Raw genomic sequence first — 15264 nt, 5'->3', positions numbered from 1 at the left:
TAGTGAAATAATTAAGTAATGAAGTAATGAAGTACTTAAATGATAAAGTAATGAACTTTCAACGTATTGAACTGATGAAGTAATGAAATATGAAGTATGAAGTTCCAACGTATTCAAATATCAATAACTATAAACTATCGCAACGTATATCTCGGTTTCGCCTAAATACCCTCTGCTCAATTATTCGTTTCAATTAGCAATCCCACTTATTCTGTAATTCGCTTTTTTAAGTACACTACCAACTATCTCTTGCCAAAAGTTAATCCTTTTTGTGCTTTCCTACACACGCACTAAAAACATAAAGTATACTAAAAAACTATGTTAACTTCTATGGCAATATCCAACTATATATGCCTGCATTCCCACGTGCATGTAGCAAAACGGTTTATAAGTATTTTTCACTGTTGGACTCGCCCTTCGCTTTTAAACTATAAAATGATTTTTTATACAATAGAACAACCACAAATTAAACAATGCACCAGCATCAGTGGTGAATCATACCCTCTCCACAAGCGAATCTGGTATTTTTATGAACTTTTACTTATACTTCGGATTACCAATTGAAATGGTACAAAGTGCTTTGCACTCCTAAATCTGGCAATACGGCTGATAATCGGACTGAGAAATACTACACTTTTAATTTTTCCTCCGCAAACAGTAGCGCACCGGAGATTTGGCTCATCGCCGAGCTTGCCGAATAACGCAGTATCTCGCGTATCTTGCTTCATAATATCCACGATCTAAAAATAACCAGCATCGAAAAGCAAGATTAATTACTTAATAAGATGGCAAAATTATTCACATTAAAGAATTGGAGAACTCGAGGAAAACAACATTAAGGATTTGCGGGGATTTTTGCCTTCTGCTGTATTTAAACCAGTGTTAATATTAAAGCTACATCCTCGCACTTCTTGATTAGTAATGTACCTTTTGGAAGTGGGGAAGAGTTATAATGGGTGTGCCGAATAAGCACATACTTCATGAAATCTTCATATTGAATTAATTTATCACTTGTGTTGGGCCCAGATAGCGGACTTAAGCAAAAAATAATGTCCGATCTGACCGAGCTACTTCGTATTCGGATACTGGCAGCCAAAATCATAAGTCCGCGGCGATAAGCGATTTGTAACCAAATCTAATGTATTAAGCATACATTGAATTATCATTCTTGCGATAAAGAAATAGAGAAATCGGCAACTTAAATCTTCAGGCTAATATCAAGAAATAGATAAATCGGCAACTTAAATCTTCAGACTAATATCAACAAATAGACGCATCGGCAACTTGAATCTTCAGATTAATATTGCCGACGCGTCAATCGGCTACATTGTCTAAATTACGACCTCTAGTAATAGGATAGTAACAATTTGAAAGTTATTATAACCATGCAGACTGGTGGATTTTTTTGCCTGGCAACAGCAATACAAGCTTAATACTAGAAAATATGCGATTCTGAAATTTCTGCACTATCGAACTTAGCGGGGTTAACGCAGGAACAGAAGTGACCTTTTTTTTTCGACCTTTTTTTTTCCTCTAAGAGTTTGCAGCACCCGTACACCAGATGCTTTTTTGTTGGTCGGAAGCCGTGTGTGCCGAAGGCAATCAGTCGCGGCAACTACTCGGCAAAAGCAGGGCGCGCATAGGGTTAAAAAAATAATGTAGTGTTAAAGAAACTTTCGGAAGGACCCGGTACGTGCGCTGGGAAATCTATGCCTCTGGTGACCCTGCGCTGATAACGGATAATATGGAATGCGCGACCATTGCCGCATTGTAAGTTGTGGATAAAGGGCTTGCGCTGAAGGGTTGGAAAATATGTATGGGATGCGCCTGCGCTGTATCTCACCAAAGGTACATCCGCTTATCTTTGAAATATTACTGTGCCTGCTTCAAAGCCAGGCTTGGCTTTTGTTTATGTTTTACTTCGTAATTTTTTTTTTTTTTTTTGGTCTCTAGACCGGGATTCATCCGGCGATCATTTGTCTGTTATTCTTTTTTTTCCTCCCGCAACGAAAAACAGTTTGCATTGTTACCATTTTTACATTTGGCATGAGCAGTCCGTTTTTTGCAATTCTGACATTGTTTGACCTTGTCCTGGTACGCTTTTGTTTGTTCATTGTTTCCATATTCGTCGGTAACAGCCCACAAATCGGCTATTCAATTCTCACAAGCGCATAACCAGGCTTTTATTATTCTCCAGCTTCCAAGCCTTGGTCTCAAAATTTTTCATTGCATGTAACCAGACTTGTTTTTTCAGCGTTAAACTTCGAACCTCTTATAGTGCAAATAATCGCCAATGTTGATTCAGACCAAACTGGATCACATTTGCAACTGCTTAGACAACGCACAAACTTCTTATATACTTTAATTCGATCGTACAAATATCGTTTTCATCGCAAACCCTTTCTTCGAATTGTCTGGATTTTAGTTCTGGACCTGAGACTTTTTCATCGAGAACAATTGAATTGTACTCTTTCGCTTTATCTCCTTTCTATTTCCGTGCTGTCATTATCTTTTGTCAGTTTTTGGCCGAACTTGAGTCGGATCTTTTTTCTGTCCAATTTTGAGGTTTATATTTTCTCTTGAGTGTTTCCTTTTATTTGACATCACACTAACGCAAAAGCGGTCTTGTGACCTGGTTGCAATTTGATTGAATCCAATTTGCATTTTTGCTGCTTTCCAACGGTTAGAGTAAGGGATACCAGGAGCGATCGAAAGAGAGAACAAGGAATAGAAAGAAAATAGAAGGAGAGAATAAGAAATAGAAATAGGAACTAGAAAGAAAACTGGAGATAATTGAAGAATAAGAAATCAAGAAATATATCACAGGACAACAAGCTGTGAGTATAATATTCGCTGGGATCACATATAGGGATTATCGAGAATAGACGAGCCCGAGCAGTACAGATTGGACGGTTACTTTATCACAGTTAATCGCAATTAATCGATCATAGCTGTTATTTCATAGTTAATACATCCTAATCCATCAACTAATCCATCAACTAATACACCAACCATTTTTCAACCACTTCTACAACCACTTCTATAACCCCTTCTCCAATCATCTAACAGTGCCTGCAAACACATCAATGGGAAACCCGCAGTACAACCAGTTGAGCGGCTCCCCTTCAGCACAGACATCGCCAGAGCACAGCCCAGACCTCGAGCAGAGCTCAGGCACCACTTTGAGCGACCACGAAGGCACAAAAGGAGGAATTTCCAGCCCCAGACTTGTGCAGACCGATTTTTCCATCGAAGAAACAGACGAAAACACGAGACAGGGCAGATTTGGTCACGGGATGGGCCTATCACGGCTGATTTCTAGCATGAAACGGTCATCAGCTGGCCGATTACACTTAAGAAGACCCCGGGGACCCGGCAGTATCAAGCGGGCCACCATTTTGGGTCTGCTGATTACGGTAATGCTCGTTGTTTTTAGATATTACCACACGACAACTGTGGCAATGAACCAGTGGCAATATCACGAAACGCCGCGAAACGATCTGGCCAAGAGTATAATCAACCTTCTGAGCTCGTCCGAGGACAAACTGTCGGAGTTACGGCTTGATCAGACGATTCTCCGACGTCCGGAAAGAAAGCGGATGTCCAAATGGCGACTAAAATACACAATGACGACTTTCGACCCGCGACTCCCAGTCGCGTTGTATGTGGCGCAGGTGGCTGATTATTTGGAGTCACACGACGAAAATTTTGACCCCAAACTGGAGCTTGAATTTTGCTGGAAGGACTGGACCGATTTCAACAAGCGGCTTTTGCCGAGCGACCGGTATTTATCCGCGCACCGCGGCCAGCCGATAAGCGGCTGCGCGCAGTTTATTGAGGAAACAGGATTTTCCACGCGCCGCGCATGCCGTGACCTCAGCGCAGACGAAGTCGCTGCACTCCCGGACCCAGCGTATCCGCGCTTCAAGATTACCGGCGTCTCCGACCCGCGCATTGCGCGGGATGCGCGCGTGCTCATGGCCGGCACTTATCTATACCACGAGATGCCTACTCCCGAGCGCATCATCTTCGTTGACGCCACCAGCGCAAGGGCGCTCGCCGTGCGCACCGTTGAATCTAAGGGCCGCCAGCCGCTTCTCGACCATCTGATGGCGCAGTACCGCCAGGGGCATGCGGATACCAACGAGATCTCGATTGTGGACCAGATGCACCGGCTCAACGGCGCCATCGACAAGACGCGCATGGTTGCGGACAGCGCCAAGTACGCTGACTTGGACGTGATGCGCGTGGTTGCGGAGCGTGTGGACAAGCAACGCAGTGCCGTGCAGCTTGACAGCAGCGCATTCGAGTGGCGCGATGGCGAGGACAGCGTGAAGGAGGCTGCGCAGAGCGCCGTGGCGGAGATCGAGCGCAAGTGCCAGGATGCCGCGCAGGGTGCCCTCGAATGTGACCCAAAGTACTCGACGCAGTTGCGCCTTAACAAGGAGGTGGTGCAGTTCGCAGATGGGCACCCCAAAAACGACTTTCCCAAGTTCTTCCACGAGGCCGGATACACGCCAATTGGCGCAGACAACGGCGCGCACCTCGACTGGCGCTTTATCAGCAGCCGCAAACTTCCTGAGTATGAGTCGAAGTCCGGTCTTCACCGCCTGATGCGCGCATGGTTGCGCTTCACGCGCACCGCCGGCATCGACACCTGGATTGCGCACGGCTCGTTGCTAGGATACTACTTCAACGGGCTCACTCTTGCCTGGGATTTTGACCACGACGTGCAGGTGACGCAGGCAGCGCTCGTGGAGTTGGCGCGCAAGTATGCGCACAGCGTGATTGTGGACGTGAGCGGCAGCGCAAGCGCAAATGCGGATGTGGATGCGCCAGTACCACAGGACGCACTGCTCGCAGACATCGGTATGGGCGCATACTACTTGGACGTCGGCAACAGCTTCTTTTACCGCGCTAAGGGCAACGGGCGCAATGCGATCGATGCGCGCTTCATAGATGTGCATACGGGTCTTTTCATTGATATAACTGCGCTCGCATTCGCTAAGGAGCGCCCAAGCCGCCGCGCAATGGGTAAAAACCTTGCGAAAGAACACAAGAAATTCCTTTTGGATAACGACGTCGCGGAAAAGGACTTCCGGCGCTTTCTCATGGACAGAAACAATCACTACTACTTGGAATCAGAAATTTCTCCGGTGATCCCTGCGCTATTTGAGGGGGAGCGCGCCTTTCTCCCGCAGGGGGTGTTGCGCATCCTTGGGCGCGAGTACATGCGCTACCGCAACAACTGGAGCTGGGAAGAACACACATGGAGGTCGCGGTACCGCACCTGGGTTCCCGACAGCGTGTGCGCGCGCGCAGACCGCGAGGGCAACAGCTGCAGCAACAACCCGGAGGTGCGTCTAGATGAACTTTTTCAGCGCGAATACATAGACAGGCACATGGTGATGAAAAAACAACTAGAGGATTCTGGTGACACGAAAATTGTCAAGGCCCCAATTGAAGCACAGCCTTATCCAAAGGTTCTCCGGCCGGATGCCACATTAATGAAGATTGCGTTGGAGCGGGATGCTTAAAAAGAAAATGTTGTTTATAGAATATTTGTGGGATGGAATGGGATGTGCTTATACATGCTTGGATAGGAATGTCTAGATGGGATATTCTAGATGAAAGTATTCTAGATGGGGTGTTCTAGATGAAAGTATTCTAAATGATGGTATTCTAGATGAAAGTATTCTAGATGGGATGTTCTAGATGAAAGTATTCTAAATGATGGTATTCTAAATGATGGTATTCTAAATGATGATATCATAGATGAGGATATTGACGATATTCAGAATGAGGATATCCTAAATGAAGGTATTCTAGATAAAGACAGGCTTAGACAAAACTGTGCTAAGTGCAATGTGCCATGCTCATTGTTTAAATTCATTTATTGAAAGTCATTAGTGATGATTTTTATATCAAAATGGAGCTTGAAACGAACGACAATGATATACAAGATAATTAAAAAGAGTCTGCATGGTGCTTCATGATGATATATCAAGATAGCATATCATGAAGTTTAGTGCTACTAAGTTGCTTGCTTTCATTATCGCCTTCGGAATTTCTCCATCGGTGCAACTAATTCCTTCTTAAGTTGATAATGCGAATTATGTATGCAGGCTATGCAATTCTAATATTTTATCCACTACATTTTATTATGGTCCCTACCATTATTACGTGCTTGTAGTGTAGGTGATATACCACATTCCTAATAATAGTATTATATATTTCTAAGAAAAATATTATTTTCAGTGTATTTGTATTACTATTTCCACTTCGATACTATTATTGGACTCTATTTTGTAACATTTGTTCATTGATGTTCAGACATTCTATAATTACCTCCTGTATCCTGTTGTGCATAATCTTATATCAGTACTAATTTTAATGGTGTACATATTCTTGGTATAATTTGTCAGATGGCATTTGTCTAATGCAGCATATTTTTGCGTCCGACATAAGAAAAGAATCCTAATAAAATTTTTTTCAAAGCTTTCAATAGATATACTTTCAATAGATATACTTTCCATAGAAATACTTTCAATAGATATATATTCAATGCAAATACTTGTTATTCGCGGTTGTGAATTATTCATGATTAGTGGATTATTCCTAAAATGGTTTACTTCTACTTGTAACGTTAGACGTAGTACTAACCATAATTTATTTGTTTGATCTATTGGCCAAAATTTCCTTAAGAGTGAAGCAATTACCTTTTTGAGAAATTCTTGGGGATCCCTCATCCTAAAAAACATTTTTTTTACCATGTCATGGATTGTACTTGAATTTCAGATTTGCATATTCTGATTTATTAGCATGCTCTTTCACCTTAATCATTTTACTTTTTTTTTACTACTTCGATTTGTATTTCCTCTCATTTGTATATTTCAACTGCTCGCATTTCTTCAGATTTGCTATCTAATAATATATGCTATTGTCTCGCACTCCACCAACCTTATTAACTTAATATTTTATTATAGAATTGTAATAGTTTTGTTTAATTGATTTTAGTGTGACGCCGATTACTTTATGAAGTTTTTGTTATAACTAGTATTGAGGTCATATTATTCCACTCTGTTTAATCTACCAATTCTTTCCAGATCAGTAACCAGCTACCAAAAAATCTTGTCTGCTTCAACACTACTCCTTCACTTATCCGTTCTCACAAATTAGAAGCATACAAAACAAAATTTAAAAAACTATAGGTATCTAGAATATATAAAAAATATCTAAAGCACAGGTAAAAGAATTCCCATTCAGGAAGGGTAAATAAAAAATAGTTTAGGGATCACAGAGTAAATCACAAAGTAAGAAATACCAAAAAAAAAGTATAAATAAGAAAATAGTTGGGGATTCACGAAGCTCAGATATCATTACACAAGTACAAATAAAAAAGAGATAAGATAAAAAAAAAAATAGCTACCTCACAAAGCTCGGATATCATCACACGCGCCCTGGAAAGGCATCATCAAAATCTGTCAAAGCAACTCTGTACCTGCAGCGGTGATCCCTGCAGCGCTCCAAGCCCTCCTTGACGCCCTGCGCGCTGATGGGAATTTTGTCGGTCCATGCGCGAACACCCTTTTCCACGGCAAGCTTAAACATGCGCACCATCTCCACGTGGGAGCCGAGATGCGAGCCGCCCATAAAGCAGGCGTTGGCCATGAAGGAGCGCGGCGAAACGGAGAAGGGCGCTTCCGGTAGGCCGACATTGACCCATTTGCCGCCCACGACGAGCGCGCGCAAGTACGTGTCGAGATCAAAATTCTGCGTTGAGTTGGCAGTGCAGATGATGAGATCGAGCGAGAATTCCACCTTGCGCACCCAGTCCTTGTCCTCTGCGGTGGCGATGAAGTGGTCTGCGCCGAGCTTCCGCGCATCTGCGCACTTGCGGCTCGAGCGCGAGAAAACGGTCGTCTCGCAGCCTAGCGCATGCGCCCACTGGATGCCCATCATGCCCAAACCACCCAGTCCCACTATGCCGACGCGTGGGCGCAGCTGTCCCTGCGGCAACTCCTTTGGGATGTTGCGCACGAGCGGCGAGAAAGTCGTCACGCCTGCACAGAGCATCGGCGCAGCCTCCGCATCGGTCAATTCCGGCGGAATGTGAAACACAAAGTAGTCGTTGATCCGCGCATAGTTCGAGTATCCGCCGTTCGAAAATGTCGTACTGCCGTCCTCATTGTGGTACACACCCCCGAATGTGTGCACAAGTTTTGGGCAGTAAATCTCGTTGTGCGATTTGCAAAGTTTGCACTTGAGGCAGGCCTGCGCTTGCGCGCCGACGCCGACGCGGTCGCCCGGCTTGAAATCGGTCACCGCAGCGCCCACGCGCACCACGCGCCCCACGATCTCGTGGCCCACCACCAACGGGTAGTGCGCATTCGGCTTGCGCCACCCGTTCGACGCAGAGTGCACGTCCGACCCGCAGATCGAGCATGTGTTAATCCGGATGTCCACATCGTGCGCCTCAAAGGGCTTCGGCTTAAACTCAAATTTTTTCACCGTCGACCACGTTGCAGGCGACGGGTCGAAAACCGCGAAACCCTCGAAAGTGTCTGGGTAAGCCATTGATTGAGATTCTGTGCTAAAATGCTTTCAAGTTTCCCCTCAGATATTTAAGGGTAAATTATTTTCTAAAGATGCCTTTATTTGAAAAGATGCCTTTATTTGAGAAGATGTCTTTTATTTGAAAAGTTGTCCTTTATTTGAAAAGCTGCCTTCTATTCTTTAATATTAGTAGTATCCCTAATATCAGTTGCCCTTCTTATAATATTAATCCTCTCTTAATGGACTCCTATTATATCAGTGCTCTAATTCTAGTTAATTTCCAATAATACCCAATATCAGTTCTCTAACACTATAATTTCCTCTAATTGAATTCTCTATTAATTGATAGTTCTACACCAATTCACTTTCCTAATATTCCTAATATCAAGTATTTCTCTAACCCCAGCTAGTTCCTTCCTCCCTCCAAAATCATTCTTTTTATCTCAAAACATCCCCCGGATTTCCACCGCTTAAATACTTCATGCCTCCCCTTATCGCTCACTATTGTTCTCTGCCACCCCTTACTAATCAGCTGCTCCAATTCGGAAATAAAAGTCGGCCTTTGTTCGGCAAGGGTCAACCTTCCCCTTTCGCACCCACAGGCGCCACAGCGCCCGGCGCCGGCGCCCGATAGTCGCGTGTCTGCGCACTCGCGCTCCCATTCCGACGCTCCAAGTTCCCAACTTCTTCCTTACCCCACAAATATCCCAATCCTGATACCTATCACCCGCGGACTCGAATTTCCGATTTCTCTTTTTCGGCTTCAAATACACCTCGCACCGCTGCCAACCTTTTGCAAGCCCGGGGCTGCCTAAGCTGGAAAACGTTCCCGATTGGTTCGTTTCTAAGGACTAAGTTAAAAAGCATATATCTTCCCTATGCAAAATATTTATATTTGATATCCTTGTTTCGTATTAATGCATAGTACAAATTTGTTTTATTCACACCCAAAACATATCTTGGTTATTACATCACTCACCTGACTTTGATTTTTGGCCCTTGTAAATTTCAACTTATCCTTTATTCTCGCATACCGAAGACCGAGATGATACTAATGGACCACTAAAAAAAAGTACAAGTACACTTTATAAATACAACTAAAAAGCAAAAGGGCACAGTAATCTAACCTATAATTCCGGATTGTGCCGTGTATAACATATGAATTATTGTAACCGATTCAATATTCAACTTGCATTTTCCCCAATTCCGTGTTCTTGATTCTCCCGTAATGCCCTAAGTGTGCCAGTCGGCAATTATTCCGCTTCGCATACCAACCATCCCACAAATTCGACAGATGGAGCACGAATTTTTCACCACTGAAATTTCCAGCTTTTGCCGAACAGTGCGGGAACGAAGAAAAAGAGAAAAAAAAAAAAAAAAATAGTAAAATACTTATTTTTCGAGAAGTGGCATTTTTTTTCACCTCCAGCAAGTGTTACGATTAAATCTGCGTAATTACCCAGGACTATACACATCGCAATTTATCACACAACATAGCTTATATCAGAGGCATTCAAGTAGAGTGTAACTGAGACTATCCAATCAGACACCCAGCTATAACATCGACTGATTCAACACATTTTTTTTGCTTCTTCTTTCTTGAAACTGCAACCAACCTATCGTCCGGTTGAAAGAAAAAAAAAAATTAACCAAAAAAAAAATTAAAAAGCAAAAAAAAATATCTGCTCCATCTACTAGTTGAGCTTCTTTTGCCATTAGACATTACACATTTGAACGCTTGATTTGTGCCCATATATTCAGTTGTCGAGCGGTGTATTTACAGAGTTCCAGAACATTCCTTCAAAGCAGTCGAGTTTGCCAGGAACCACAGTATTAGATCATCGTGAGCATTTCGTGTTGAGTCCTGAGTTGAAAATATTTCAGTTTCTCGCAAGTAATTAGAAACGAAAACCAAACAGGAATGTCTACAGTTATTTCATACGCACATGCCGCAGCCACAGGTGCCGAGGGCAAACCTGAGAGTGTGGGCGATGCTCATCAAAGCACCGGGGAGAATATGAAAACGAAACCCTCCGAAGTTGAAGCAAGTGTCGAAAAAGCAGGATCTTCAGCCGATTATGAGGCTGTGAAGCCAGTTGATGAAAGTGAGACGGCAGGTTCGGCCACAAAGAAGGAAAATGAGCGGTCGAATTCCCAGAATGGAGAGAAGGCCAGCCAGAAGAAAGTGAAGCTGGCACCGGCACCTGTTCCATCGACAAATGCATGGGGAACAACTCCAAAAGTGATCCCAGTTGGAAAAGACCCCATTACAGAGACGATACTGAAAGAGAGCCACTCGCAGCAGACAAAGCACGGGGACTCGAATGTGTTGAAGGCACCATCCGGCAAGGAGAAGTGGCTGCCCTTCAAAGCGTCTGTTGTCATTGCAAGTGGGAAAAACACGGGTAATGGAGGAAAATCCGGCTCTGGCAAGCGGAGAAGCAGAAAAAAGACCCGGAATGACCAGGAGAGACGCAGTGGCTCGCGTAAGCAGTCCCCCAAGAAGGCCGGCGGCTCTCGGCAGGCCGGAAATGGCGTTTCGGCGAAGTCCGAGGCCAAAACACTGGCCAAAACTACTGAATCCGTGCAGAAAAGTACACAGCATGCCGAGCAGAAGCCGGATGTTACCGCCCACACCGCCGAGCAGCAGCAGCAGCTACCGCAGGCCCAGCAGCAGCAACGTGTGCAGAAAAATGGCAAGCAGCAGCAGCAACCACAACAGCAGCAACTGCAACAGCAGCAACAACAACAACAACAACAACAAACACAGCAGCAGCAGCAGCATAGCCACGGCCCGGCCAACGGCTTCCAGAGCAAGCAGTACAGGTCACATGGTGCGAATCAGGGCCATGGCAGACGTTACAACAACGTGAACCTCCCATACATTCCATACAACAGGCAGTACTACGTGCCGATGATGTACGTGAACGTGAATGGCAACGGCTCGAAGGAGGGCAAGGATGTGTCGAAGGCGGAGAAGCCCGAGGGCAAGGACGGGGCTAAAAGTGAGAGTGCAGGGACGAAGAACGAGGAAAAAAGTGAGGGAAGACGCCACCGGCGCAGAATGAACTACGGCCAGCCTTACATGATGCAGCCGATGTTTGCACCAATGGGATATTCCCCATACGGCCAGAGATACGGATCGATGATGCCGGTTGCAGGCCAATTCGCTTCAGGCGCCAACAACTCCAAGGCCTCGAAGGAATCGCAGCTTGAGAGCTTGGCAAGACAGATTGACTACTACTTCTCCACGCAGAACCTCATCAAGGATATATTTCTGAGAAAAAACATGAACGATGACGGTTTCCTACCGTTGAAAGTCGTTGCCGGCTTCTACAGGGTGTCTGTGATGTCGTTCAACAACGTGAACACGGTCATCGAGTGCTTGAGCAGATGTAAGAACCTCGAGTACGGCGTTGTCAAGAATAGCAGCGGGGAGAAATCTTACAAGCTCAGACCAATCAAGAATCCAAAGCAGTGGATTTTGGCCGACGACCAGCGTGTTGCCGCTGGAAAGGACAACACCAATCCTGAGATAGCCGCCGGCGAGCCCGAGAATAATGTGGCTCAAGACAACTAACACTTTCCGATAGAATTATGAATTGTCCATGTCATGGTGTGTCGCCGTTCGAACCCTGCGACGTCCTTTTTTAACTTTTTTTTTCCCCCCCCCCCAAACTATCTCCACTTTACCTTACCGGGTGCTCCCGCCATCCTGTTTATCTTTGCGTGCTTACTTCTCACATTAATCTTATGCGAAACGACTCTACTTTGTTGTTGGCTTGAACTACAACTGTTTCCAGTTTCGAAGAAAGGCTCGCGTCTCCCTTCTTGGAGCCGCAGCAATGTCACACCTCATCTTGTCATAAAGCAGTGCCGGATGCAGACATTCTAGGTGCTCTTTCTTTCCCTGTTTGTCTTAAAATCTGCCTGCTACGTCCATCTTTCTTTGTTTTTCATGCTTTACATCGCGATTTCACCTCCTTGTGAAGCATTTTGTTTGTCTTATCTATTACAGTTGTCTCTTGTCTTGCCCATACCTCGATGTTGATCACATTCAAGGCTTACAATTGTTCATGATGTCTCTTTCCTTTGTTCCCCATCTATCTATACACTTTTTTTTTTTTTTTTTTTAACAAGCCAGCATTATCTGGATTGTGTTCGACAGATAGCACAATTACATGTTAATATCTACAAAACCAAAATATACAAATGAGCTAGTACGAATTCTAACTGTAGTCTATATCATTCCTCTGTGTGTCGTTTACGGATGGAATGTTTATTAGCCAAAGGGTCTTTTTTTTTCTTCGTTGCCCATTAGTGCACTCTTACAGTAATGTAGGGATGTGCTTTTTTTTTCCTACTTTCCCATTGTCTGGGCCTTGTTATCAGAAACGGCTGCTCGTCTTGAAAGGGCAACAGCACAAATGAAATTTCATTATTTTCCTTACTCCAAGTAATTGGTTGATATTCACTTCTACATTTTCATTTTGTATTAAATAGGTTCAATTCCACATATCATATCTGGTACTTGCTTATTGCAAAACAATTAATACGCACCATATCCAAGTTTTTATCAACATTAACAATTGTATTTTCTTGCATCATACTGGATTTAGGGAATTCTAGTTAGCATGAGTCTCGATGGAAAAGAAACAAGCGAAACAATTCAAAATCCATTTGAAAGTGTCGCTGTTTTTGATCAATCGCATCCAGAAAGTTCAACTGTGAACTCTTCTGCTGATGTCAATAAACAGCAGAACAGTAAGCAGGAATTGACTAATGATAATCTTAGTCCGGCATCAAATGAAACAGATGAGCTAGTAACTTCAAAAATGGTGAGGAATGCTGGTATAAAGACGCTTTTTCCAGAGGATGTGGATGAATTGGGCAGTTCAACAGGAGAAAATCATGCTGATGTGAGTGACTCTAATATCGGAGATACGAATAAGAATAAGAGTCCGTTAAAGAGCAATGATAAAGACCAAAATGCGTCACCAGGAAATCAGGACAAGTTTGCTGAGCGATCAAAGGAGCCAATTGAATCGATTGCATTGGACCCCCCTTCAATATCCAATTTAGATGTTGATCAGGGTGCTAAAGTCGGCAATTCTTCCAATTCATCAGCAGAATCCGGAAATACCAATAGAACAACTGATCATTCAGATAACAAGGCTTCTGATACATCAGACTCCGAACATGTGATTCACACAGTTGTTGACTCTCCTTTAACAGAACACGAGGGATCAAACACATTTGTTAGTTACCGCATTCAAGTTAAAACGGACAGTAAATTATTTCCAAAGAAGACATTTCAGGTTCGAAGACGGTACTCGGACTTCTACTTTCTCTATCAATGTCTTGTGAACGACTTTCCAACACTTCTCGTCCCCCCTTTACCAGATAAGAAGAGAATGGAGTATATTAAAGGAGGCCGATTTTCTGAAGAGTTTACTTCCAAAAGAGCTGTTTCTCTATCTATATTCTTACACAGAGTATGCAGTCATCCAATCATGAAAACATCCGACGTTCTACGCGTTTTTCTTGCTGATACGGTTCACTGGAATGCGTATCGTGCAAACTTGAAAGTTTCAGCTGTTGGCAGTCTTGATACTTCAAACTCTGCATCTCAAAACTTTGAAACTGTCACGGAGTTCATAATGAATTCCTTCAAAAAGCCTACTTTGGAGAATGTGAACAAAAAGGAATTTGTCGAGATTGAAAACAGAATTACGCATTTGCAACAGAATTTGAGGCAGATAAACAATATCTATTCGAGGGTACTTGAGCGCCAGAATAGTATATCGGAGGATATGGTGAAGTTTGGCTCCGAATTTGGTAAACTTGCAAGGGTTTTGGGTAATGATATCGATGGTACTCATCAGAAAGTTGAGGATATGGATCAGGAAACTCGGCAATGTGATATTCAGTTAAAACGGTTCGCATCTTCTCTTACAAAAACATCGGAAGACCTGCAGAATTTGAATAGGGGAATCGACAATCGGTATATTACATCATTAGTTGATCTGGAGCACTATATAATGGAGCTGAAGAAGCTTATTAAGGTGAAAAACGATAAGGCAATCGACTATGAAATGCTTGCCCATTATCTTGAGAAGGCTAAAGCTGAGAAGCAAAATTTGGTCAATGGTGGCTCATTAACATCGACCACAGAGGGTACGATTACCTTTTTGACTAAAAAATTCGAGTCACTTGCTGGAATTTCCGGTTCAAGGGCAGGAAATATGACAAATGAACGAATACAGAAGCTCGACAAGCGTATTGAAATGCTGGAAAGAGAAAAAGTGAATGCAGAAAAAGTGTATAAGAGATATGAAGAGGATATATTGACAGAGTCTGAGTTCTTTACAAAAATGAAGAATGAGGAAGTTGCATCCTCATTATCTGATCTTGAGAAGCTTTACTTGCAGTTTTATACAAATGCACAAAGGAGTATGAAAGAGTTGGATGAGGACTTTGCCAAAGATGGAAAAGATCTTTTCCCAGATAAGCTTTCAGCTGACGGTGAATTTTTCTCCAAAAGCCAAGTTGCGCAAAACGAAGGAAGAATATCTGCTGATATTCAAAAAATAAAGAATCTAGGTGACTCGGAAGAACATGAATCGAATGATTAAATGACGAGATCTTACTTTTACATATCTTTTTGTTTCTCCTACATTTCCAATTACGGAATTGGTAGTTAGTACT

At 43.4% G+C, this 15264-nt stretch overlaps 4 protein-coding genes across 4 annotated transcripts; 3 read left to right on the top strand and 1 right to left on the bottom strand.

Annotated features, from left to right (window-relative positions):
• Positions 1–3086: 3086 nt before the first annotated feature.
• On the top strand, positions 3087–5537 carry BRETT_000382 (uncharacterized protein; the record flags this gene model as incomplete). Its single annotated transcript, XM_041278950.1, has 1 exon — positions 3087–5537. One exon carries the CDS (start codon positions 3087–3089, stop codon positions 5535–5537), a length of 2451 nt encoding a protein of 816 aa, XP_041137164.1.
• Positions 5538–7449: 1912 nt separating this feature from the next.
• BRETT_000381 (uncharacterized protein) lies at positions 7450–8577 on the bottom strand (the record flags this gene model as incomplete). Its single annotated transcript, XM_041278949.1, has 1 exon — positions 7450–8577. The coding sequence occupies one exon, from the start codon at positions 8575–8577 to the stop codon at positions 7450–7452; it is 1128 nt and encodes a 375-aa protein (XP_041137163.1).
• Positions 8578–10477: 1900 nt separating this feature from the next.
• BRETT_000380 (uncharacterized protein) lies at positions 10478–12136 on the top strand (the record flags this gene model as incomplete). The annotated part of the gene is made up of 1 exon (XM_041278948.1): positions 10478–12136. The coding sequence occupies one exon, from the start codon at positions 10478–10480 to the stop codon at positions 12134–12136; it is 1659 nt and encodes a 552-aa protein (XP_041137162.1).
• Positions 12137–13190: 1054 nt separating this feature from the next.
• BRETT_000379 (uncharacterized protein) lies at positions 13191–15191 on the top strand (the record flags this gene model as incomplete). Its single annotated transcript, XM_041278947.1, has 1 exon — positions 13191–15191. The coding sequence occupies one exon, from the start codon at positions 13191–13193 to the stop codon at positions 15189–15191; it is 2001 nt and encodes a 666-aa protein (XP_041137161.1).
• Positions 15192–15264: the final 73 nt, after the last annotated feature.

The sequence above is a fragment of the Brettanomyces bruxellensis genome, chromosome 8 (assembly GCF_011074885.1).
Source record: "Brettanomyces bruxellensis chromosome 8, complete sequence".
Classification (NCBI taxonomy): domain Eukaryota; kingdom Fungi; phylum Ascomycota; class Pichiomycetes; order Pichiales; family Pichiaceae; genus Brettanomyces; species Brettanomyces bruxellensis.
The sequence above is the reverse complement of the archived record's forward strand: the minus strand, read 5'-3'. Positions and strand labels throughout refer to the sequence as shown.